The sequence below is a fragment of the Myxocyprinus asiaticus genome, chromosome 17, assembly GCF_019703515.2.
Source record: "Myxocyprinus asiaticus isolate MX2 ecotype Aquarium Trade chromosome 17, UBuf_Myxa_2, whole genome shotgun sequence".
Lineage (NCBI taxonomy): Eukaryota > Metazoa > Chordata > Actinopteri > Cypriniformes > Catostomidae > Myxocyprinus > Myxocyprinus asiaticus.
The window spans coordinates 13,564,187-13,590,660 of NC_059360.1; the positions used below are offsets into that span (position 1 = coordinate 13,564,187).

The following is a 26,474-nucleotide window of genomic DNA, read 5'->3' on the forward strand; positions in this document are numbered from 1 at the left end:
ACTCAGCTGTTGGATTAGCCACGCTCCCTCTTTCAAAAAAACCCACGCTCCAAATTAGCTTTATTGAGATCGACATCGTCCAGAAACGGTTGTTAAAAACAACAGCAGCGGCAAAATGGCGCCCTCAATTGACAACTGTTATGAAAAAGATGGCTTAAAAATGGCAGTGAGTCTCAATAATTAGCTGCAACTACAACACCATGAGAACATGCAAAATGATTGACAGGTCGAAAGCATCATTGTCCGCAGACACATTTTTGAGTCTAGAGCTGTCACAGAGACCGGCGAGATATCTCACAACACTTATATCTTATATCTCTCAGGGAGTAGGACATTTTTTGCATAACTTTCCAAGAAAAAAATCACTTACAGCACCTTTAAAGGTGCATTCAGTAATTTGGGGCTTATTTAAAAAGTTTTACCCATTAACAAATGAATTGTGTTTTTGTGAAGAGTGATCTGAATGGTGTACACTCACATGAGATGAAGACTGTACTGATAATAGTTTTCTATAAAAAGTGTTTTTATTATACATGGTGTGGGTCACCCCTTCAATGTGTTTCTCCATGCTGAAATTACATGACCCGCTGTGTTTCACTAAATGAAAATTCTTGCTCTCAATGGCTGCCGCCTATGTAGATACACTTGGCTATGCGAAGAGCAAAATAATACAATGGAACACACATATTATCGTGCTTTAGAAGTGGAGAGAACAGGAGATTCATTAACTGTACTGCCGAAGAAGCGAAAAAGGTCCGAAGCAAGAAGACAGAAAGACCGGCAAAGGCAAAAAAATAGAGTAAACATCGGTACGGCATACACAATGTGGAAAGATTTGATGACGGAGAAAAACCTGAGCAGTGATGCCGATGCTGCTGCTTTTCTGTTGGACAGGTAAGACATTATTAATTGTTTGGACCACTCTCTAATATAGTATCAGTGGAATTTACAGAAAACTCGTACAAGTTTCCCTCGAACTTGTCAACGTGTGTTCGTAATGGACAGTTTTCAGAGGTGTTTACAAATGCAACTGGAAAGCAACATGTAAATTTATTTTCTTTGTTGTCACAGCTATAGTAAGTAAACCCATCTACTTCCACCTCTATGAAATGGCATACGTCTTCATTTGTTTAGTAGCTTGGCACAGCGATTGTTGTGGATTTTGAGTAAACCATGACGTTGGTTTGCTTGGAAACAAAACGAGTTTTTCAAATACAGTATTCATAGACATGCTAAATTTGATCATCAAAAACAATTCTAATCTTTCCTTTACCATAACATTGTTTTGCTAGATAATTGAGGTTTATTGTACGCTAAGCAGTTCTCTAATAAAGGTGATAACTGTCTTTAGAAATAATGTGGAATGTACACAGTCTCCAAAGTTTATTGACATGAGGGACAATAATAATCTGTTGTTAACTGTAGAAGTCTGTTTGCTTGAATTCTTATGTTTGTTTTTAGGCAAAGCAATTATAATACATTAGTAATCAATAACTTTAGATATTACGTCAAACTACGACATTTTCCAGATAAAAATGATATGCCGGAGCTGGTGGGGGCAGCACAGACTATTATGCTTATCCACATTGATAGATGGCAGTACAGCATCTAACACCACAGTCATATCGGTACTTAAAGTACACGAAGAAAAGCAATGCTAACATTAGCAAGAGAACTACTGATTGCCCCTTTAAGGTTTATGTGTGGTCCATGTACCTTCTGGTCATTCAATTTTCATTTCAGAAAAAGAAACTAATAAATGAAAAACAAACGTTTTTAATAAACCTATTTTATTTCCAGCTGTTTGTCAGTAAATGTTTATTAATAATGGGGACACGATTGGTTGCATTTTATGAGGTGGAGTGCCTGATGGGTGTGGGGGTTTTATGCTTTCTTGTGATCTTGCCGCATCTTTTGTGCATTTTCTGTACAAGACATTAGATGCATTGCACAACTCGCCAGCACAAAGGCAACAATGCCCGCAACTGCTACAGCTCAATAGAGGGTGAAAACATTTATAATCCATCATTTATAACCTAGGTGATTACTGTAAATATTATATTCTGTGTTCAATGTAGGTGATGCCTAATATAGAAGAAAATTAAATAAAATGCTCTGTATTTTTCTGTGAATGTGTTTTCTTCCATAAAATAGTTTAATAACAGATATAACTCGCATATACTTGAAATTTGGAATAGGGAGTGAATGATCAGACTGTTCTTAACTGACTACATAAAAGCTAAATGTCATCTCTGACTGGTCAATGACATGTAGCAGATTTATTTATTTTTTTTTAACTAAGACTGAGCTCCTCGTATTTCCAGCCAATCCTGCTGTTGAGCACATCATCACCGTTCAGCTGGGTTCATCAACAATAACACCATCCAAAACGGTCAAAAATTTTGGGGTAACCATCGACCGCCAACTAAATTTCACCGATCACATCTCAAAAACAACCAGATAATGTTGATTTACACTCTACAACATCAGGAAAATAAGATCCTTCCTCTTTGAACATACCACACAACTCCTTGTTCAGTCGCTTGTCATATCTAGACTGGATTACTGTAATGCTCTCTTAGCCGGTCTTCCTGCATGCACAATTAGGCCCCTGCAAATGATCCAGAATACAGCAGCACTTCTGGTCTTCAACAAACCCAAGAGAGCGCATGTTACACCCCTCCTTGTCTCTCTACAGTGGCTGCCGGTTGCTGCACGTATTAAGTTCAAGGCTCTGATGCTGGCATACAGAACAGTCACTGGGTCTGCTCCAGCATACCTAAAATCATTCCTGCAGAGGTACGTTCCCACCAGAAGCCTGTGGTCTACAAATGAGCGGCGCCTTGTCATACCAACAAGTGCTGCTGCATTCTGGATCATCTGCAGAGACCTAATTGTGCATGCAGGAAGGCCGGCTAATAGAGCATTACAGTTCAGAAATGACGAGCGACTGAACAGGGAGTTGTGTGGCATGTTTAGAAAGGAAAGGTGTTATTTTCCTGATGTTGTAGAGTGTAAATCTACATGATCGGGTTGTTCTTGAGATGTGGTCTGTGAAACTGCACCAACTCACTATCCCGGACTTTCGGCTTCGCTGTACTTCATTGGTGGAACGACCTTCCCAACTCCATCTGTGAAGCAGACTCCCTTTCTGTCTTCAAAAAACAGCTAAATACACATCTTTTCCAAGAGAAATCGAGCTGATTTCTCATTTATCCGTTTTTAAAGACAAAACAAATAATTAAAAAACAAGCTGTTTCTTTGTTTCTTTTGAAAAGAAAAAACAACATTCAAAGCAGAATTTGTGTTTTGTTTTTCGAACAAAAATCGAATGATACACTGACCATTTATGGACTGTGTTTAATGGAACTGTGATTCTCACAAGGAGTTGCCGCCTATGTAGAGTAACAGAAAATAAGGTTCAATTTCAGTAATGATGCTGCCTTAGAGTACAGGGCAGCTTACAGAGGCAGAGACAAAGGGTGAGATCTCACTTTGTGCTTTCAGACTAAAGTCAAAGGTCACTTCTTCAGCACTGCTGGCTTCCAACTGCGTTTTTTCCTCTATTAGCGCCTGTCCCACAAGATGCAGTGCCTGTAGAAATGAACATACACATACTGACATGAGGAATGAGAAAGAAAAAGCCCTCTTTACACCTTGTAATAACACTGATTCGGTGATTGGATAACAATCGGAAAGCATCCGATCACATTAAAATCCATGTGTAAGATGCACCGAAACCACATTCAGAAGTGGTCAGGGATGGATTCTGACCACATTTGTCGAACATGTACATATGTTTTCTGCCATGCTTTGTTTTTATCTGACATTAAATGGCTGTATTGCAGATTCTTGGCATTTTCTTTTTATTCTGCTCTCGCAATGTTAAAAAGACACTGCTGTTTCGATTTAATGAACAACATCCCATGTATGCATGTATGTATTATCCATTCAAGCTATAGAAATCCAGATATGAAACGCATCTTTACTCTAGCTGTATAAGGACATACCCTCTGGATCATGGGTTCAGTCCATCGGTTGGATCGGTCCTCCACTGCTTTCTGGAGAACTCTTCGCAGGATGTGGATAAAGACGTCACAGCAGAGCAGACGCACTACACTGGAGAACACTGGGCAGAAGGAAGGGGGCACTGGGGGATGGAGCGCTACACACAGATAAACAGCAGTGAGCAGATGCTGTAGGCATCATAAACATTGACAATATAATCTCAGATAGTTTGGAGTATCTAGTGAACACAATTTCTCACTCTGAATGATTCCAGATGCAATCTAAATATATAAATATATTTGATGGCATTACATTTATTTTATGCAGTTAACATTTACCTAATTTGACACTTCAACTGTTTAATTCTGTTCTGTCTGATTTCTAAAAAAAAAAAAATTCTAAGTTCAGTCATGAAACAACTCTGCACAAGCTAACAGGTCTTTTGAGCATGTAATCTGTTAAACCAATCATCTCACGGCGAGCAGCTGATGTATGTATGCAGCGACTTTCACATGTAATCTGTTAGCTAATCAACTTACACTATATTGCCAAAAGTATTCGCTCACCCATCCAAATAATTGAATTCAGGTGTTCCAATCACTTCCATGGCCACGGGTGTATAAAATGAAGCACCTAGGCATGCAGACTGCTTCTACAAACATTTGTGAAAGAATGGGCCGCTCTCAGGAGCTCAGTGAATTCCAGCATGGTACTGTGATAGGATGCCACCTGTGCAACAAGTCCAGTCGTGAAATTTCCTCGCTACTAAATATTCCACAGTCAACTGTCAGTGGTATTATAACAAAGTGGAAGCGATTGGGAATGACAGCAACTCAGCCACGAAGTGGTAGGCCATGTAAAATGACAGAGCGGGGTCAGAGGATGCTGAGGCGCATAGTGCGCAGAGGTCGCCAACTTTCTGCAGAGTCAATCGCTACAGACCTCCAAAGTTCATGTGGCCTTCAGATTAGCTCAAGAACAGTGCGTAAAGAGCTTCATGGAATGGGTTTCCATGGCCGAGCAGCTGCATCCAAGCCATACATCACCAAGTGCAATGCAAAGCGTCGGATGCAGTGGTGTAAAGCACGCCGCCACTGGACTCTAGAGCAGTGGAGACGTGTTCTCTGGAGTGACAAATCACGCTTCTCCATCTGGCAATCTGATGGACGAGTCTGGGTTTGGCGGTTACCAGGAGAACGGTACTTGTCTGACTGCATTGTGCCAACTGTGAAGTTTGGTGGAGGAGGGATTATGGTGTGGGGTTGTTTTTCAGGAGCTGGGCTTGGCCCCTTAGTTCCAGTGAAAGGAACTCTGAATGCTTCAGCATACCAAGAGATTTTGGACAATTCCATGCTCCCAACTTTGTGGGAACAGTTTGGGGATGGCCCCTTCCTGTTCCAACATGACTGCACACCAGTGCACAAAGCAAGGTCCATAAAGACATGGATGAGCGAGTTTGGTGTGGAAGAACTTGACTGGCCTGCACAGAGTCCTGACCTCAACCCGATAGAGCACCTTTGGGATAAATTTGAGCGAAGACTCTGAGCCAGGCCTTCTCGTCCAACATCAGTGTCTGACCTCACAAATGCGCTTCTGGAAGAATGGTCAAAAATTCCCATAAACACACTCCTAAACCTTGTGGAAAGCCTTCCCAGAAGAGTTGAAGCTGTTATAGCTGCAAAGGGTGGTCCGACATCATATTAAACCCTATGGATTAAGAATGGGATGTCACTTAAGTTCATATGCGTCTAAAGGCAGATGAGCGAATACTTTTGGCAATATAGTGTATGTGCTCTCTCTTTGTCTCACATCTGAATTACAGTTAAGCCAATTTCACTGCAGCTCGCTACAAGAGCTTTCTCTCTGAAACCCTCCTCCTCCCCAGCACCACTGGTCTAGTTCTGCTTCAAAGTATGGATGTGCTACGGTGGTTGACTAACCAACTAGTCGAACAACTGACTAGTCTGATTAGTGGGGTCGACAACTAACATTAATATTTTTAATGTTTTAATGGGAGACACATTTCTCAAATTAATTGAGAGACACAACTTCTTGGGGAGTTTTTGCATTGCTTTAAGTTTGCGGTATACCGGTACTAATGAAATTTCACGATACCAAAAAATAAAAAATGGTACTATATCATCTTGTTGCTAATTTCAGTACCATACTACAGTGTGGTGCTATAAGCAACATTTTACAGGATGTTTTTTAGATGACATCAATGATAATTTGATAATTAGTCAAATTAAAATCGTAATAAAGCCAAGTGTAATAACTTAACAACAAAAGGATGTCATTTAATTAAATAATATGCAGTCTATACACGCCACACGCTCCATAATGAACGAGAGGTGCTGCTCTGCTCTCTGCCAAACTTCATACAAACATACACAAACCGATCACACGTGATGCGGTGTGTTTAGTGCATGAGTGGCACTCACTCACATAAACTCCTTCGGTGCTGCTCTATGATTTCAGCTCGCAAGTATTTCAGCATTTCATTTAGAATGCAGACCTTCTTAAACTTAAAATGTCCATCAAATAAAAGTTCCAACAAAATAAAAGCTCTGTTTAACTGGATACGTGAAGTTGAAGACGTTACGACAGAAAAATATTACAATTGTATAGAATAATATAATATTCAAAGTAATAACAATACTACTAAAAACAATATTTTAGTACAATTATTATTACATGTAAGCAATATCAAAAAAACAATAACACTGTGATTTAGCTGTACCAGTCTTGTGCCACAGGTAATCAGATTTTTTCATTGATGTTTTTATTTATACTGTGAAGCTCTGTCGTGCAGGATTATATTTGACCCCCAAAAAAAATTATATTTTTGCTGAAAATGAATTATTATATTTTATTTGATTAAAGCTTTATGCATACATTTTATTAAACACCGTTTTTATGATTAAATATCATTAAAAAATGAAATCCAGAAACATTCTAATGGAAAATGCAGAATTTACAACTGCAAGACTTTATTCAGTTCTTCTGTGTGACTTCATCGGTAATCTGAGGTTTTTTTACTTGTTGCCGAAGTATCGATACCAGGGTACCAGGGCTGGTATTGTACCAAAGCTAAACCCTACTGTGTTTAAAAGTGAATAATAGTCAGCACAGTAAAACCCTCTGCAAGAAGTTTTATCTGTTTAATGCTTTAAGTTTAGTCCATTTATGCACCGCTGCTGTTACAGCCATCAAGCACTGCATCAACAACACATTACAAGACGATCACCGTCGGACATTAAATTATCTTCTGTAAGTAATGTTCCCGTATTTTTTAGGTGCTTTGGAGAGACTGAAGTCTTTTGCTGATTCTGTCTGACACTGCTTAAATAAATAGTTGCAGTTAGAAATGTTAAACTGCTCGATGTCGTGAACTAGATGTGTACATGCAACACAATCTTGCAGTCTGCGCTTTTGAATGTGAAGACAGGATCACCCTGAGACTCCCAAGCTCTCTGTTTACATTGAAGTGTGTAATTCTGCGTTCAGGATGCGCATAAGCGGTTTTGTGTCGTTCTTTATTGGACCCTTTCTCATTTCTTTCTTTCTTTGATAGTTTTGTGCAACAAGATATTACAGTTATTAAGGCTTTTTATTTGTTGAATATCTGTTAGTCACCATGTTAAAGTGCTGCGCTTGGCATCCGTATATCCCTCTGAAACGTGTCTGATTGGGGTCACGTGACCATAATGGAGCCTATATTATACATTATTATACTTAACACGCGTTCAAATAACCGACCGACTAGTCAGTTATTAAAATTGGTAGTTTTGCACATCCCTACTTCAAAGGGGGATTGTATGTGTTACTGTGCAGCAACAGCAGCATATCTACATGCTCAAACAGTCTTTGTACTTGCTCTTCAGTGGCAGTGTAAGCAGATCTAGTCCACCGAGTCCAAACATACCAATACCCATTAACACCTTGTCATGATTAAACTGAGATTTTGCAAGAGCACCAGCACAGGTGTCACAGTTTGAAGTGTCTTAATATAAAATACAAGTGAAATGCTGCCTGTTGCAACATGTTAGCAGCAAAAATCTGTTATATTTAAAAATATACAAATATACAGGTGCATCTCAATAAATTAGAATGTCGTGGAAAAGTTCATTTATTTCAGTAATTCAACTCAAATTGTGAAACTCGTGTATTAAATAAATTCAGTGCACACAGACTGAAGTAGTTTAAGTCTTTGGTTCTTTTAATTGTGATGATTTTGGCTCACATTTAACAAAAACCCACCAATTCACTATCTCAAAAAATTAGAATATGGTGACATGCCAATCAGCTAATCAACTCAAAACACCTGCAAAGGTTTCCTGAGCCTTCAAAATGGTCTCTCAGTTTGGTTCACTAGGCTACACAATCATGGGGAAGACTGCTGATCTGACAGTTATCCAGAAGACAATCATTGACACCCTTCACAAGGAGGGTAAGCCACAAACATTCATTGCTAAAGAAGCTGGCTGTTCACAGATTGCTGTATCCAAGCATGTTAACAGAAAGTTGAGTGGAAGGAAAAAGTGTGGAAGAAAAAGATGCACAACCAACCGAGAGAACCGCAGCCTTATGATTGTCAAGCAAAATCGATTCAAGAATTTGGGTGAACTTCACAAGGAATGGACTGAGGCTGGGGTCAAGGCATCAAGACACAGACATGTCAAGGAATTTGGCTACAGTTGTCGTATTCCTCTTGTTAAGCCACTCCTGAACCACAGACAACGTCAGAGGCGTGTTACCTGGGCTAAGGAGAAGAAGAACTGGACTGTTGCCCAGTGGTCCAAAGTCCTCTTTTCAGATGAGAGCAAGTTTTGTATTTCATTTGGAAACCAAGGTCCTAGAGTCTGGAGGAAGGGTGGAGAAGCTCATAGCCCAAGTTGCTTGAAGTCCAGTGTTAAGTTTCCACAGTTTGTGATGATTTGGGGTGCAATGTCATCTGCTGGTGTTGGTCCATTGTGTTTTTTGAAAACCAAAGTCACTGCACTCGTTTACCAAGAAATTTTGGAGCACTTCATGCTTCCTTCTGCTGACCAGCTTTTTAAAGATGCTGATTTCATTTTCCAGCAGGATTTGGCACCTGCCCACACTGCCAAAAGCACCAAAAGTTGGTTAAATGACCATGGTGTTGGTGTGCTTGACTGGCCAGCGAACTCACCAGACCTGAACCCCATAGAGAATCTATGGGGTATTGTCAAGAGGAAAATGAGAAACAAGAGACCAAAAAATGCAGATGAGCTGAAAGCCACTGTCAAAGAAACCTGGGCTTCCATACCACCTCAGCAGTGCCACAAACTGATCACCTCCATGCCACACCAAATTGAGGCAGTAATTAAAGCAAAAGGAGCCCCTACCAAGTATTGAGTACATATACAGTAAATGAACATACTTTCCAGAAGGCCAACAATTCACTAAAAATGTTTTTTTTATTGGTCTTATGATGTATTCTAATTTTTTGAGATAGTGAATTGGTGGGTTTTTGTTAAATGTGAGCCAAAATCATCACAATTAAAAGAACCAGAGACTTAAACTACTTCAGTCTGTGTGCATTGAATTTATTTAATACACGAGTTTCACAATTTGAGTTGAATTACTGAAATAAATGAACTTTTCCACGACATTCTAATTTATTGAGATGCACCTGTATATATTTTGGAAACAAACTTTAACAAATTCAAAATCTTAAAAGATCAGAATCATATCATTTGTACTACAAAAACCATTAGATTAATTGCAAGTTATTATTTTAATCTATTAAGAGCCCTAGCTTTAACAAATCTTTTGTATATTAAAATGCTGAACTTTTTAGTATTTTGTCTTTTTATTTGTGGTACATGCGCACAGGTGCATTCCGTCAGTACCATGAGAAGGACAGCATACCTTTATCACTACCTTCTTGAGCCCTTCTTCTCTTCTGAGCCTCTTCTGCCTAATAATAATATACAAATATACACAAATTATTTCCTGTTGTTTCATAGAAAAGACTCTAGGTATAACTGGCAGAGCGAGATTCTGAGTTTTGGGAATAGTACTAACAGATGCATCATGTACCTTACTATGCTGTGGTCTGGAGTAATGATAAAAGAAGGGGTTAAACTCTTTTAGACATTCCTTCTTCAGCTCATACAAGCCATGGCCAGACACTCCTGGTTTCCTAAGCAAAGATGAACAAAGAGTCTGTGTTTGAAATATGCTTTGTATAAACAAACTCAGTCATTCAGCTGTTTTATAGAGATGCCAATGTTAATAATTGGTATGAACAACCAAACTTTGCTGAAATGTACCCACTTGAAGGTGGCAACCTTAGAGATGACGGTTTCAAGTCCAGTTTCATGGCTTTCCTGTGATGCAAGAAAGTGAAAAAATACTAGCCACAGTCACCACTCACTTTCATTGTATGAAAAAAGAGATGCAAATATAGCTGAAAGCAGAAATTTAGTGCTTATGTAGCAGATAATAAGTATAAATTGGAGCACCTGTTAGCACCTAAAACAATGATAAAGCGTCTTCATTTTCAGAAACATCAGGTTAGGAAGCACAGAGATTGACCTCCTACATTAGTGTTTAAAATCTGGTGATCTCATTCCGTTCAAAAGTTATAACCATTTAAGTAAATGTGGCCACACCCACCTTGAACATTTTGGCGTACCATTGCGAGCATGAATCAAAAGTTCTAGGCCTTACGGTTTGGTCTGCATGATCAGTTTTAAGGTAGAATAATCATAATAATAAAAATAAAAATAATCCTTACAAATGCAATAGAGTTTCTAGCACAATGTACTTGAACCCTTAATAAAAGTGAATCGGATAGCAAATCAGATAAACAATTTACAATAATTAACATATCTGTTGTCTTACATTTTCAGGCAGGTTTTTGACCAGACTGCTATGAGCCATGGGTTCAATACACAGCAGATGGATGACCTCCCTCATAGTCACTTCCTCCTTAGTTACATAACTGATTCCAGGTACGTACCGCTCACCTGCACATTTCCCAGGCAAAATATACAGTATATGAGAAGTAAAATCATAAAAGGAGTGATTTATGATTTAATAAACAACTTTAATAAAACACTTTATGAGCCATTAATTTACTAAACAAAAGGCTGAAAATGGTAGCCATTTTACTTAAGGCTCAATTGACAAACTGCAACGTTAGAGTTTCTAAAAATGAGAATGGAAAAACATGGAGAAACAATATTCAGTATGAATAGATTGTTTTTCTTGTGGTCAGTATATGATGACTTGCCTACAATGATGATTATGAGGTACAGCATCTCCTCTATTACCCTATTCCACTGTTTCAGCACTTCCTGTGTAGTGAAAATGCAAAGAAACCAATCCAAACATCAATCCACTCATGACATCAGGGGTAATAGATAATTGCTTATGCAGGTAAAGGCCAGTGTTGGGGAAGATACTTTAAGACAGTAGCTTGCCAAACTACAAGCCACTCATTAATAATTAACCCTTTAAGCTCAGATTGGCCTGCTGTCAAATTGTATTTTTTTCAAAATATTAATAACTACAGTCTTGACCAACAGAAAACAGGTTTCGTTTTAAAGCTTAGAAGCTGTACTTTACAATGCATCTAGGCATTATAACCAAAGCTGAACAAGTGCTTTGAAATTTGCAGACAAATCAGAAGTGTTCCGTTTTGATAATTTATTAATAATTTTGCACTGTACATATTATTGTAATTGGTAAAAACATCAAACTGATCAAATAGCCATGTATTTTATGACAATGGAAAGCTCTCAAAGAGTAGAATACAACCAGCCTATTTGTTTCACTCACAGACAGAAATATAGCGAGTGATAGACAAGTACTTGTCAATGACATGCATGTTACATGTAAACAGGTGTTGCTTATAAGCCGCATTTTCATTTATAAATTCACGAAAAATAAACAGAAAATAAAATATTATATAGCAATGGGGATTCCCATTAAAACGAGCCCACACACAATGTAATCAGATGAATAGATCATTAGATAATGCACACAAAGCACAATGTGAAAACAGCACATAAATGTGCTATCTGGCTAAAAACACATTTGATTTCCTGGGTCAGATGACCTCATCAGAAATGATGTAGTACATTGTCCAGCGTCATGGAACGCTAAATCAATCATATTAGGATTCAGATCGCTGCAACCAGAGGTTGAAGTCATCCAAATATGGGAAGGGAAGATTGTTCACTCTAATAACATATGGCCACCAGGAGATGGTGCCAAGTACATGACACAGCCTCAATGATGGCTCAAATGACACAGAATGGAACTGAATGAGATATCGTTACTCATGCCTGTATGCTTTGGAGAGAGAGCATACCTTTAGTCATTGTTGTATTAGCATGTGTAATTAGGTCTTATGTACAATTATGTTTTATTTGTTTGGAGAGGCTGAAACATTTTTGTACACCACTATAAATTACTTTTGTATTGCTATAACTTTTGATCACTTTGTCGTATCAAAACAAAATTTTACTCAGTTACAGGTGACATGCTTGGGAACAAAACAAAAACAGTTTTCCTTATTTACTCCCCGAGATATATAATATCAAATAAAAAAATAAAAAGTTCATTTTTGGCTCAAGTTTTTCTTTGTGATTTTTCAGAAGTTTCTCAGGCTGAGAGTCTCATAATTTATCAATCTATTTCATTATAATTATTTTTTTTTTTTAGGTTTTCTTTAAAACGGGGGCCTGGGTAGCTCAGCAAGTAAAGACACTGACTACCACACCTGGAGTCGCAAGTTCAAATCCAGGGTGTGCTGAGTGACAGTCAGGCTTCCTAAGCAACCAATTGGCCTGGTTGCTAGGGTGGGTAGAGTCACATTGTGTTAACCTCCTCGTGGTCGCTATGGTTCTCGCTCTTGGTGGGGCACGTGGTGAGTTGTGCGTGGATGCCACGGAGACTAGCGTGAGTCTCCACACGCGCTACGTCTCTGCGGTAATTCACTCAACAAGTCATGTGATAAGATGCGCAGATTGACGGTCTCAGATGCGGAGGCAACTGAGATTCGACCTCCGCCACCCAAAAAAAAAAAAAAAAAAAAAAAGGTTAAAGTGGGCAAAGAAACACAGACATTGGACATCAGATAACTGGAAAAGAGTGTTATGGATCTTAACCCCATTGAGCTTTTGTGGGATCAGTTAGACTGTAAGGTGTGTGAGAAGTGCCCGACAAGACAGCCACATCATAGCAAGTGCTACAGGAAGCGTGGGGTGAATTGTCACCCGAGTATCTGGACAAACTGACAGCTAGAATGATGAGAACTCTTTGAAGTATTTTAAGAAGTTCTGAACATTTTTTCAAATTGTAATAGTAATTTTTCACGTTATTAATATCCTGACTATACATTGTGATCAGCTGAATGCCACTTTGGTGAATAGAAGTACCAGTTTCTTTCCATAAGAGCAAAATCTGTACATTATTCCAAACTTTTGGCCGCCAGTGTAAATTAAACCAATTCTAATATATAAAACAACTACTAAAACTAAAAAGTGATAAACAGCAGAATTTCACTTTAATTAATTTAATAGCTACAACAAAAACAACAAAAATTCAGAGCAGTGGCTTCTGGGAATACTACTGAGTAATGACTTGTCCTAAATGAATTGGTGAATCACATGAACTGGCTCTTTGAAATGACTTGTCCAAATGAACCAATTCACCAAAATGAATCAGACTTGAAAGAGTCTGCTTATTGCTCAGACAGTTTGATTGTTGTAAGGCTGTGCGCTATACAATGGGACAAAACAACTGTGATACAGCATTTTGTTGCACTTCACCAGTGGTGGGAAAAAGTACTCAATTTCCATACTTAAGTTAAAGTTCAGATACCACAGAAATGTATTACTTAAGTAAAAGTAAATGTAATCCATTAAAATACTACTTAAGTAAAAAGTACCTGGTTTTAAAAAATACTTTAAAAATACTTAAGTATCAAAAAGTAGAAGTACTACAAATTAAAATCCGTTAATATTATAAAATGCGACCCATTCATGTTGTTATTTTTAAAGCCATATAACTGAGTCTCATTTATGTAATATTGGATACAAACTGTATAAGTTCATATTTTCTCTTCAATTTTTCAAATGCTCATGTTATTTTTGTTTAGTTTTATTTTTTTTTTCCTAGGGAAAAAGCTTATCTAGGGACCTGAGATGCAAATTAGCATGTGCTATAATCTCTATATACAATGCATCTCTCTTTTTTGTTTTGTTTTTTGTTGCTGAAATTATGTTCTTGTAATGTCCCTATTCAAATAAATAATATAAAATAAATCAATAGTTCAGTATATAATAAGTAAAGCTGAGTCAGTCATATAACCATCACAATTTGGCCCTTGTCAAAGTCGCTTAGATCCTTACGCTTGCCCATTTTACCTGCTTCCAACACATGAAATTCAAGAACTGACTGTTCACTTGATGCCTAATATATCCCACCCCTTGACAGATGCCATTGTAACGAGATAATAAATGTTATTCACTTCACCTGTCAGTGGTTTTAATGTTGTGGCTGATCTGTGTATATACACGCATATACATACAAATAATATGAAATAAACAGAAACCATAAATCTTTCAGTATTATTTCTCTAGTATTTATAAAGTTAAACAAGGAAAACCAAATTCTATCAAATTCATCTTGCTTATTGGAAAGATTGTAGGTTAACTTTTCAAAAGGTAGAAACATTTATATCTGCTGAAGCCACATTTCAAGTGTTGGAACATCTACATATTTCCACAGGAGGATACATTTTCTTGCATAATAAGAAATAATATTTAAAACCTCTTCTTTCTGTTTATCCAAATTCAAATCATGTGTTAAAATTAACAAGTATATACATTTCAAAAGTGATCCCCAATATTGATTCAGCAACCTTATGTATACTTTTCCAAAATCTTATTATTTCTATACAAGACCAGAAAACATGCAGACAAGTGCCAATTTCTGATCTGCACTTCATACATAGTTCTGAAATATTTTTTTTAATCTTATGCATTTTACTTGGAGTTAAATAATATTTGATAATAAACTTGCAGTTTGCTTCTTTTACATTGAAGGACATTGTAGAAGAAAATAATATATATATATATATATTTTTACAAACGTTAATCCAGTGTTCGTCACTAATAGATATAGATATGATATGCATTTATATATTTTCAAAATAATACCTTTTGTTGATGAAGAATTTATAATAAGATCCTCAATCTCAGATAGGTGCCATCTAATCTTTCCCATGGAGATAAGAGTAGAAAGTATGTGTCGAAGTTGCAGATATTGAAAAAAAAAAATCTGATTGAGCAATCCTAAATTCCGTTTGTAACTCTTGAAAGGACTTCATGGTTTTAGTATTCTTATGAAATAAGTTTAGAAAATATTTAATACCTTCTGTTTGCCGTTTCCGAAAATAATTTTCACATATGGGCCTTATAAAAATCAGAGTTAAAGGCTATAGGTGAATATAAAGAGGTCTGAGAAAGAAGCCCCATAATTGCTGTTTTCGAAATAATATAGCTTTTCTAGTAATAAGCTGTCATGTCATTTAAAACTGTAGTTATTAGCAACACTACTTTTAGTTATTTACTCTTTAACACTGGTATTCACTCCCAACATTTGACAGAAATAAGTGGGTATAGTTCAACAGTCAAGAAGAGGAGGAGCAGTTTTACTGACCTGATCTTTACTGGAACAGTTACCATTGAAAATATCGAAAAGTTCAAATCTCAAAAGAATGAGCATGAGAAAATGGTTGGGGTCCATTTTGGAAGCAGCAATCTATGGATGTTCAGAAATTTCCATTAATATAAATGTATATGTAAAGTATATTCCCATGCTTAAATAATTGTATTTTTCCTGATTCAAGGCACATACCTGCAGCATGATAACATCCTTATCAAACATTTCATCCCTGCACTTAACGTCCTGATAGTAATACACCTAACAATAGAAGCAAAAGGCAGTAATATGTCAATAATGCAACAGAAAGTGATAATTTATGCATTTAATTCCAATGCCTCTGATGTACAACACAATGTTCGTAACATTTACAGCTTGAATTAAACGCCATATTAATTGCAATTATAAATCAGTAAAGGCCTATTTACAAAGTCCAAATTAACATAAAACTATTTTAAACCGAAACAATGCATCTCTAAGAACACCTTCATACACTATATTGCCAAAAGTATTCGCTCATCTGCCTTTAGACGCATATGAACTTAAGTGACATCCCATTCTTAATCCATAGGGTTTAATATGACGTCGGCCCACCCTTTGCAGCTATAACAGCTTCAACTCTTCTGGGAAGGCTTTCCACAAGGTTTAGGAGTGTGTTTATGGGAATTTTTGACCATTCTTCCAGAAGCGCATTTGTGCGGTCAGACACTGATGCTGGACGAGAAGGCCTGGCTCGCAGTCTTCGCTCTAATTCATCCCAAAGGTGCTCTATCGGGTTGAGGTCAGGACTCTGTGCAGGCCAGTCAAGTTCTTCCACACCAAACTCGCTCATCCATGTCTTTATGGACTTGCTTTGTGCACTGGTGCGCAGTCATGTTGGAACAGGGAGGGGCTATCCCCAAACTGTTCCCACAAAGTTGGGAGCATGGAATTGTCCAAAATCTCTTGGTCTGCTGAAGCATTCAGAGTTCCTTTCACTGGAACTAAGGGGCCAAGCCCAGCTCCTGAAAAACAACCCCACACCATAATCCCCCCTCCACCAAACTTCACAGTTGGCACAATGCAGTCAGACAAGTACCGTTCTCCTGGCAACCGCCAAACCCAGACTCGTCCATCAGATTACCAGATGGAGAAGCGTGATTTGTCACTCCAGAGAACACGTCTCCACTGCTCTAGAGTCCAGTGGCAGCGTGCTTTACACCACTGCATCCGACACTTTGCATTGCACTTGGTGATATATGGCTTGGATGCAGCTGCTCGGCCATGGAAACCCATTCCATGAAGCTCTCTACGCACTGTTCTTGAGCTAATCTGAAGGCCACATGAACTTTGGAGGTCTGCAGCAATTGACTCCTCTGCGCACTATGCGCCTCAGCATCCGCTGACCCCGCTCTGTCATTTTACGTGGCTTACCAATTCGTGGCTGAGTTGCTGTCATTCCCAATCGCTTCCACTTTGTTATAATACCACTGACAGTTGACTGTGGAATATTTAGTAGCGAGGAAATTTCACGACTGGACTTGTTGCACAGGTGGCATCCTATCACAGTACCACGCTGGAATTCACTGAGCTCCTGAGAGCAGTCCATTCTTTCACAAATGTTTGTAGAAGCAGTCTGCATGCCTTGGTGCTTCATTTTATACACCTGTGGCCATGGAAGTGATTGGAACACCTGAATTCAATTATTTGGATGGGTGAGCGAATACTTTTGGCAATATAGTGTATTTTTATGTAAATAGTTTACATGCCCAACAATTCCATCAGGTACCCAAACTTATTTTCAAATATTGAAAACATTTGCCACTTTACACTTCAAATCAGTTGTAAACCTCTAAGAATTTAGAGGGCTTGTCTGCTGTGTGATAAATGTGCCATTCTCACCTGGCTGACGAGTGACAGGCCGTTTCTGCGCCACATGTCGGCACACACCTGAGCTGCCAGCACCACACAGCGCAGTGGCTGCTCTGCTAGCTCTGTGAAATTCAGCTGCGCCTACAACACACAAAAACCACAGTAATCCTCAGTGCTAGAACTTCACATATTACACATTTATTTTTATTAACTGATTCTATACTCACAGGATCCACAAAGTCAGGGAGATACTGGACTGCTCCGGTCTGACACAAGAGCACATATAAACCTGAGAGCAGATATAGATGGGTTAAAACAGCCACAGACCTGCAGAAAATGGGTTACATCTCATCATGAAAATCTAAATTTAACAGTTTACTGTGTATAGTCTATTGGTCACATACTTTCAAGTTTGTCTTTATATTCCCCCTACAGGAATATGTTGGTAACTTATAACCAGAAATTCATCTGACTAAAAATACAGGCCCACATCAAAAGGACAATTTAAACAATTTTACAGATAAAATCGTAATGTTTTTTGTCTGGATTATTTAATGCAAGTACTTTATCAAAAATACGAGCTTCACACATGCTGTCGATATATTTAAAGCTGTATTTAATATGGAATATTCCTATAAGCTTCACTACATAGAAGCCCTCAAGTAGTATTTGACTTGTGCTGCTTTTATGCTAACCGGCCAGCAGCCTGGAGAGGGGCATGTGGATGGACACAGGCTCCTGGGAGACTTTGTACGGCCGTGTGTGGAGGATTTGCTTGCACATGTAGCTGTCTGTTGGCTCGCTGCGGAAGGGCTGGTTGGTGCAGGACATTAGCACTCTATGACAATCCTGAAAGGCCAGCAGCAGAACCCTTTCCTGTAAGTAAACAACTCACACTGTCACATTTCCAGGTCATTCATTAACAAGTGCTTAAAATCTGTAAGATAACCAGTGGAGCAATAGTAACGGCTTTAGAAGTAGACCATATTCAAGTGCTTGGTCAAAACCTTTTACAGTTGCATATACTACATGTGTTTAGTTAGGCATTTTCTATTTCCATTTAACAGGTAGTTAAAAGGGATAGTTAGCCCAAAATTGAAAATTCTCTCACCATTAGGGGTCTGCAAATGCATCAATGAAATTTCGATGCATTTATTATAGAAATTAAGAACTGATTATCATCACTATTATTAATACCCAATGTGATACAGATGCTGTCTCATTATATGAGCCTTCCCGCCACAGGCATGGAGCATGCAAGATTGGAGGGAAAAAGCACACTTTGAAATTAAGAAAGCTCATGCTGTCAAGTTCACATATTTAAATATGGATCTTATCTGACTGCACACAACTTATTCCTTATTATTGGTACAATAAATCTTAATGTTACATATTCAAATCTTTTATGCTTATTCCACGGTTTACATACTGTCTGTTTGTGTGTGTTTGCATTAAGTCATAATGTTACATTTGACATTGTTATCCTTTATTCATATTGGATATCTAAAATGAATGTAACCACATGTATGTATGTAGCACATCACGTCCTTAAGTAACATCACTCATATCTATTATGCATGTAACATTATTTTTCTGTTTATGCAGCCACACATATACGCCAAACTATCTGTGACTTTAGTGCTCAAGTCTGGTGCATGTCTGTGCTGTCTAAAAGAAAAATGTTTAGTAAAAATGTTTAACCCTTTTAGGCATTATATTTATTTTTTTTATAATTATGAACTGTTCCAAAATAATCAAATCGTGACCAAATTTGAGATTTCACAATGCATCTTAATTGGTTAAGAATCGTAATCGAATCAAATCACTGTCAAAGCAACACCCCTACTCACCATATATTCACTCTCATTTTGTTCCAAACCTGTACCGCTTACTTTTTTGCTTTTTTGAAATTTATGCTTTTTCTTCCATACAATGAAAGTGAATTGTGGCTGAGGCTGTCAGTCCCCAACATCTTGTTTAGTGTTCCACAGAAAGAAAAAGAAAAGGTAATAGGGGATTGGAACAACATGAGGGTGAGTATATTTTTGGTTGAACAATCCTTAAATGTTGTAAAATGTTGTGAAATTCTGTGATTATTTCTGGAGACACTCATCCACTTTTCATGTCTTCTGTTCCTCCCTTATTTTGACTTTTCCATTTTTTTTTTTTTTTTGTGGTTACTGGATAAGGATTTTAAAAATATATTTATAGAGACTGCACCCAAAAGGAGCAATTTCTAGCCATTTATATATTTTAGAGTTCAGCATGACAACCAAAAAATATATTCACTATAAAAATATGTAATTGTATTATTTAAAAAAACTAAAACAACAAACAAAAACAAATTATTAATCACTTTTCTAGGCCTGGAAATCACTACTTTAACATTCCCTGATATTTTCCAGTTTTCCATGAATATGGGAACTCTGTACAATAATTAGAGGAAAAATTCAATCCAAGACATTTTGCAATGAAATAACTTGAGTTTGGGCATAGTATGTTCACGTACAACGGTTTATTCCCTTAGCTTTCCCTTAAAAATCTGTTTAAAGAGAAATAAATAAAAAAAAATCAAGATCTCTGACTAGCCATTACTCACATCAGAAGAACACCACTCCTTAAACATAGCCAGAATGTGGCGTAGCTGCATCTGGAGGGTAAACCCCGCCTCCCACTCTGGCTCCACCTCAACGTGTTGACCAAACTGTCTCTTCACCTCCTCCATCCCCTGCCATAAGAGAAGAGACCTTTACTTAATTGGCAAACCCAATTATTATGTTGGGGGAAAAAAAAAAAAAGTGTACATGGACATAGGTGATGAGAACACAGAGTTTGTTGCTACAGACACAAAATGGAACCATATTAAAGAAATAGTTCACCCAAAAATTATAATTCTCTCATGATTTACTCACCCTTTTGCCATCTCAGACTAGTATGCAGGGTTGTTTCTGAGCATATGGGGGCATAAGCAAAATTCTACTTGGAGCTCCCCGTGACACCCGGGATACAGGCCCATCCGTAAATTGCGGTTACACACTCCCTTCCATCTCGGGCCACAAGGGGGCCCCCTATATCTGTCTAATTGAGCCATAGAGCTACCCGAGTCTTACTCACAGCTTTTAGTACATTTAAAAAAAAAAAATAAAAAATAAAAATTGCCTTACGGGGCCCCCCCGGTGGCTCGGGGGCCCTAAGCGGCCGCTTATATCGCTTATAGCTAAAAACTGCCCTGCTTATATTACTTTATTTCTTCTGCAGAACACAAAGGGACAGAATTAACGCATTCACAGAGTTCTATACACCCGCTCTACGCACATTCACAGGCTGTACACGCACTCCGCGCATGCGTCAAGTGCAAGGAAGTGTAATCATGCTTCAAATCACGATCGTGCCAAGGAGACTGTAGACATTAAGATTTAAAGTGGAAAAGGAATTATATTTCGGTCTGTTTCTCATCCAATACACATTGTGCCACGACAGAAGACATGGATCGAACCACTCAAGTCATTTGGATTAACTTTATGTCCTTTTTGGAGCTTGAAAGACTGCATTGACTTGCACTGTATTGACAAAAACAACGCGTTTGTGTTCTGCAGAAGAAAAAGTCAAACTAGTTTGAGATGGTAAAAGGGTGAGTAAATCATGAGAGAATTATCATTTTTGGGTGAACTATACCTTTAATGCCTTTCAGCCCAAAAATTCTAGATAAATAGTAGTACCTGCATACAGCGAAGGAAACCAAGAAAGACACGAAAGCCTTCAAGGAACTTCACCCTTAGCTCCTCCGTCCATACTGAGGGCTTACTGATTAGAATGTACCTGATATCATCAAAAATAAACCAACCTGCATTAAACCAATTTGCAAAAAAATAAACATTTTTATTTTACATGATTTAAAGGTGAAGTGTGTGATTTATATGTTGTTAGCAAAAAATAATGATGAATGTTTTCAAAGGAGCTTCCTGAAAACTCCACCTGTCTGCCACTGGCCAAGCCAGCGGATAGCTCCGCCCCAACTACACGCCATTTGTTGAAAAAAACAATATTTTGCTATGTTGTGATGCTCAAACAAATGGACCCATGTTTTAATAGTGTCACATTAATTACACATATCACCTTCAACTCTATCTTGCGTGTGGAGACTATGGTGTTTACCTGAGGTCATGGAAGATCACTTGAACACGGAAGAACTTGTCGGAGTTGTAGCCCTGAAAGTGGAAGCGGTTGTTGTTGTCCAGATGTTCCCTCATCATCTCCATCACTGTGTCTATGATCACCTTTATGACATTACCCTCCTCTATCAACTGCCTGGCCTGAGACATTACAGTACAAAGATGACCTCTTGTGAATAGATGGTAATGAAAATGATAAAGCAAAACTGCAGCAATTGTCTTCAGCTTAAGGAGAATCAGCTTTCGAAAGTCTACTTGTTTTCCATTTGAACCTTTATTTTTTTTTTAACTCTTCTTTGATACAGAATTACTGTACAAGTGAAGCTCACTGCTGTGTAATTCAGATTATTGTACCGTTTTAAATGTTATTAAAAAAAACATTTTAATCCCCTTTTCTCCCAATTTGGAATGCCCAATTCCCACTACTTAGTAGGTCCTCGTGGTGGCGTGGTTACTCACCTCAACCTGGGTGGCATAGGACAAATCTCAGTTGCCTCTGCTTCTGAGACCGTCAATCCGCACATCTTATCACGTGGCTCGTTGTGCATGACACTGCGGAGACTCACAGCATGTGGAGGCTCATGCTACTCTCCGTGATCCACGCACCACTTACCACGTGCCCCATTGAAAGCGAGAACCACTAATCGCGACCACAAGGAGGTTACCCATGTGACTCTACCCTCCCTAGCAACCGGGCCAATTTGGTTGCTTAGGAGACCAGACAGGAGTTACTCAGCATGCCCTGGATTCAAACTCGTGACTCCAAGGGTGGTAGTCAGCGGCAATACTCGCTGAGCTACCCAGGCCCCCTAGATTAGTGTACTGTAATGTGTGAAGAGTTTTGAATTTTTTAAAATGTGATTCTAATTAGTGACCAAGAAAGAGTAAATATTTCTTATTTGTTTTACTGTATTTAATACAGTTTCTTTGTTTTACATTTTTCAAAATCCTAAAACTTGGTTTATCTCCTGGTTTCAGTTAGATTTTAAATCCCAACATTTGAATCCCACTGTAAATCACATGGATTGCCAGTACATGATACATCAATGCATCCCTGCTTTGAGATTAGTAAAAATGTGTTGGGCTGTATAATGGATTACAGAAAGATGCTACACAAACATGACTGTTGTAATTTCAGATAGTTATTCATCGTACCAGAGTGGGAACAGTGAAGATCTGCACAGACAAGGCTGTGACTGAGATATTCCTCTGATGGTCATCACTAATGAAGTCTTCCTGAAGCTGTTTGTAGTGCTGAAACATGATGTATACAACATCACATGATTAACATAACACTCAAATGTAATAATTATCATCACAGCTTTGCATAGTTTTGTATAGTGTGTGAAGAGGCCTATGTACTGAAAATAATGACTAAGTTCAGGCTAGAAACTCTGAATGGCGCTTGTTATCTGAAAGCCAATCAGCTCGCTAACAAGTGATATTTCAAGCCATTCAGCTCACATGGTGTAGCTAATAGGTCCTTTGGCATGTTATCAGGTAGCCAAACAAATTGCATATATTCTCCACCTAACATTTAAATTTGTTCAGTTTGTAAGTAAGCCGGTTTCACTGCAGCATGCTGCAAAAGTTCTCTAAAACCCTCCACCAATTCCCCAGCTCCACTTGTCTAGATCTGCTACACGGGGATTTAATTTATGTCTAATTGTGCATGCAGAATGTCAATTAGGTTTTTTTTCCCCTAATTGTACAGCAGCAGCAGCATGTCCACATGCTTAACTCAGTATGTCTGTGTATGTTCTAGCAGTAAAAAGTCTCTGTACTCGCTCTGCAGCAGCAGCAGCGTAGCAGATCTAGTCCAACAAGACCAATATCCTATTAATATGTCATACCCACATTAACATGCTAAATCTTTGCGAGAGTTGTCATGAGTGAACTGAGCATGTGACAACTGTAAATCTCCAATAAAGTTCAAACAATGAGATGATGTGGTAAAATGATACCTCTGTGAATTTCATGGCAAACTGCCTCTTGTATTCTGTGCCCATTAGTAAGCTACTGAAAATCAACTCGTGGACGACCTTGCGGGCTCCTGAGGAGAGTTAAAGGAAACCAGGTTTACACTTAGTACTGTATTCCAGATTTTAAAAAAAATCTCCAGATTTGAAACGTCTTTGAGCTATTAAAATTGCATTACCTGATGAGTAAGAGACCACAATACTGACCTTTATATAGTTTGGCGTCATGTAGCATGACTCGACTGATCAGACAGAGTTTATCATTGTCAGCGCTTGGCTCCAATGCCACCTGGCAAAACACCTGCCTGAAGCCTACTAAAGAACCAACAAGGACAAAACGTCTCAAAACATTATTTACAAAAATGAGCTTCATGATAGCTGTTCTGCAAAAAACAGGTAACAGATTACATTAAAATAACTTTTTTGTACCAGCTTTTAAATGTGCATTCAGGAATTCTGTTCGTAAGGGAATGTTCCGTGTTCAATACAAGTTAAAGGTGCACTCAGTTATATTTTGAAGTATGTTGAAGTGGCTTACATTGGCTTATACTGACAACTAGTGGCCTGGCTGCTGCATCATTTAAACAGTAGTTTTCAGTTAGCAATACCATTGTGGAAATTCACTAAGCACAGTAAACCAGGATGAATTAATCCATGAATGAAAGTGTCCAATAACAGTGCAGTTACTGAGATTGAGCGAGTAGTATTCAGCTGGTCATGTGACCTTAAGATGGATGCCCCCATGGCTGCCCCTTTTTTTCAAATTTTCTGACCAGATGGTAATTTTCTTTGAAAGCCACACGCAAAGTTTAAAGCTCTTGCTTTTGAGCAGCAGTTGATTGACAGGTCAGTAGGCGGTGCATCTCTGCTGTCTGAACACATTCAAACTACATCAGTAAGCGTTTACACTACAAGCACAGTGTGGTCATATGCGTTTTCGACCACCTCCGAATGTGGCTGAAGTTGACAAATCTCAAAATGTTTCGGACCGCATTTGCACCTGTTCCTAGCAGCATCCCGTTTCAAACTGACGGCCAAAACGCATCTTAATACTAGGTGTAAACAGCGCCTAAGTCCAGTGGCGCCGGCGGCTGGTGCTTTTCAAAATTGGGGAACCACAGAATATTGTTTTTGCAAATGGTCTTTAATGTTTCTCCCAAAAGCTGCACCAAATACTACTCCAACAGTCAAATTTCTTAACGAAAATTATTAAGTTCAAACCTGTTTTTGCAACAAAATATAAAATATTCAATAATGAAAGCTGAAATAAACGTGTTAAGTCAGATTGCAAATAATTGTGCATATCTCTGAGCTGCCGAACACACAGCACTCGACACAGGTGCTTTCATATTTTATACACTGTCAATCATGCACATCACAGTTTCAATTATTGGCTGTTTATTGAGAAGTCCTGCCCATTTGAGAGCTTGAGCAATTATCATAGAGAGAAGCTGGCCTTCCAAACAGGAAAAAAAAAAAAAAAAAAACAACCTTTAATAGCAAATGTCCAATAGGCCATCAGATGCATATCATATGCAAAAAGCACTCATGAAGCACCAAAAGACTCCCAGAGAAGCATGGCTTCTGTACAGGACCCAAAATGACATGTTTAAAGCCTCTCGTCTAATCAACATCAATCTTTAATTCCCTGTTATCTAAAGGCCCTGATATCCTTCATATGAAATCGAAGAAAGAACTGGTGTGTTGTCATTTAGAACAAAATCTGGCCAAAAAGAAGGTGTTTTTGCGTTCGTTTCAGTGGTTCGTAACAGCTCGCCTGGGCGAACTTTTAGGAAAACGTCTTATCGGCTGCTAAACACATTCTTACTGCCATTGGTCCATGTCATCAGTAGGTGTGACCTGGAGCTCCACCTACTTTGAGGCTGGCAGCTAATTCCCATTCATGGCGTTCTGACAGTTGAGATCCGTCAATAAACACACCGGCATGCAGTTATTAGCGAGCTGGTGCAAATTTACCTACATCTGCACGATCGTTTGTATAGAAACATTTTCCAAAAACATGTCAAGCATTTTTTTTTTGTTTAAAAAAAAATGAATCAAATCTACTCAAATACTCTCAAGTGCCCATTCACTCTTTTGTTTTATATGCTGCTTCACTCATGTGCCTATTGCAGTGAAAGCCATTCAAACATCTACCCATAGTAAGGTATTCCTATCATCATTCATTTGTCTGTAATCTTTCCATTAACACTCTTTTATACACCAATCTTTGCAGTTGCGTCAGTGTCATAAATTACAATAACAGAGTGTAATCAGTGCATATTATTGGCCACGTATAGCGTGTTAGCGCATTAGCATCATGAATTTAGTATGTAAACAAGACATATTGCGCATTTTCTACTGCATCAAGTGGTTAAAAAGCATCTTTTACTGATCTAGTGTGAATTCTCCTCATAGAATTAGGCATGAAGTCATTGATAACACATTTTAATATCACATTAGTTGATGTTATACATGTAGTCTTGAACGTCCTCATATTTAAATTTATTTCTAAACACTTGCTACAGCGGTGCGGCGGGTGTCTGAATGTTCGCAAACATTATACCATTGCTCGGCTGTTTCGAACATCCTTTTTACCACTGAACAAAGAAGAACTTCTCCGGAAGTATATTGCACCTGTTCCTAGCAGCATCCCGTTTCAAACTGACGGCCAAAACGCATCTTAATAGTAATGATTTTGAAGCACAGCTTCAATAGCGCTTTATGGGCTGTTCGTCCACGGTCTTCTATTGGCGTT

The 26,474-nt window shown here is 38.3% G+C and overlaps 1 protein-coding gene across 2 annotated transcripts in view; it reads right to left on the reverse strand.

The window, feature by feature from the left end:
• The window catches only part of ubr1 (ubiquitin protein ligase E3 component n-recognin 1), a 68,408-nt gene that overhangs the window by 19,362 nt on the left and 22,572 nt on the right, over positions 1-26,474 (reverse strand). For both annotated transcript variants that reach the window (XM_051722879.1, XM_051722880.1), the window contains exons 9-26: positions 23,924-24,031; positions 23,702-23,790; positions 22,893-22,991; positions 21,721-21,878; positions 21,285-21,384; positions 20,165-20,293; positions 18,261-18,441; positions 17,793-17,854; positions 17,596-17,706; positions 15,910-15,975; positions 15,712-15,813; positions 11,273-11,336; positions 10,882-11,006; positions 10,312-10,364; positions 10,075-10,177; positions 9,904-9,952; positions 4,011-4,165; positions 3,495-3,594 (exon numbers count right to left, since the gene is read on the reverse strand). In XM_051722879.1, the coding sequence (XP_051578839.1) occupies positions 3,495-3,594; positions 4,011-4,165; positions 9,904-9,952; positions 10,075-10,177; positions 10,312-10,364; positions 10,882-11,006; positions 11,273-11,336; positions 15,712-15,813; positions 15,910-15,975; positions 17,596-17,706; positions 17,793-17,854; positions 18,261-18,441; positions 20,165-20,293; positions 21,285-21,384; positions 21,721-21,878; positions 22,893-22,991; positions 23,702-23,790; positions 23,924-24,031 (1,854 nt within the window). The remainder of the gene's footprint in view (positions 1-3,494; positions 3,595-4,010; positions 4,166-9,903; positions 9,953-10,074; positions 10,178-10,311; positions 10,365-10,881; positions 11,007-11,272; positions 11,337-15,711; positions 15,814-15,909; positions 15,976-17,595; positions 17,707-17,792; positions 17,855-18,260; positions 18,442-20,164; positions 20,294-21,284; positions 21,385-21,720; positions 21,879-22,892; positions 22,992-23,701; positions 23,791-23,923; positions 24,032-26,474) is intronic.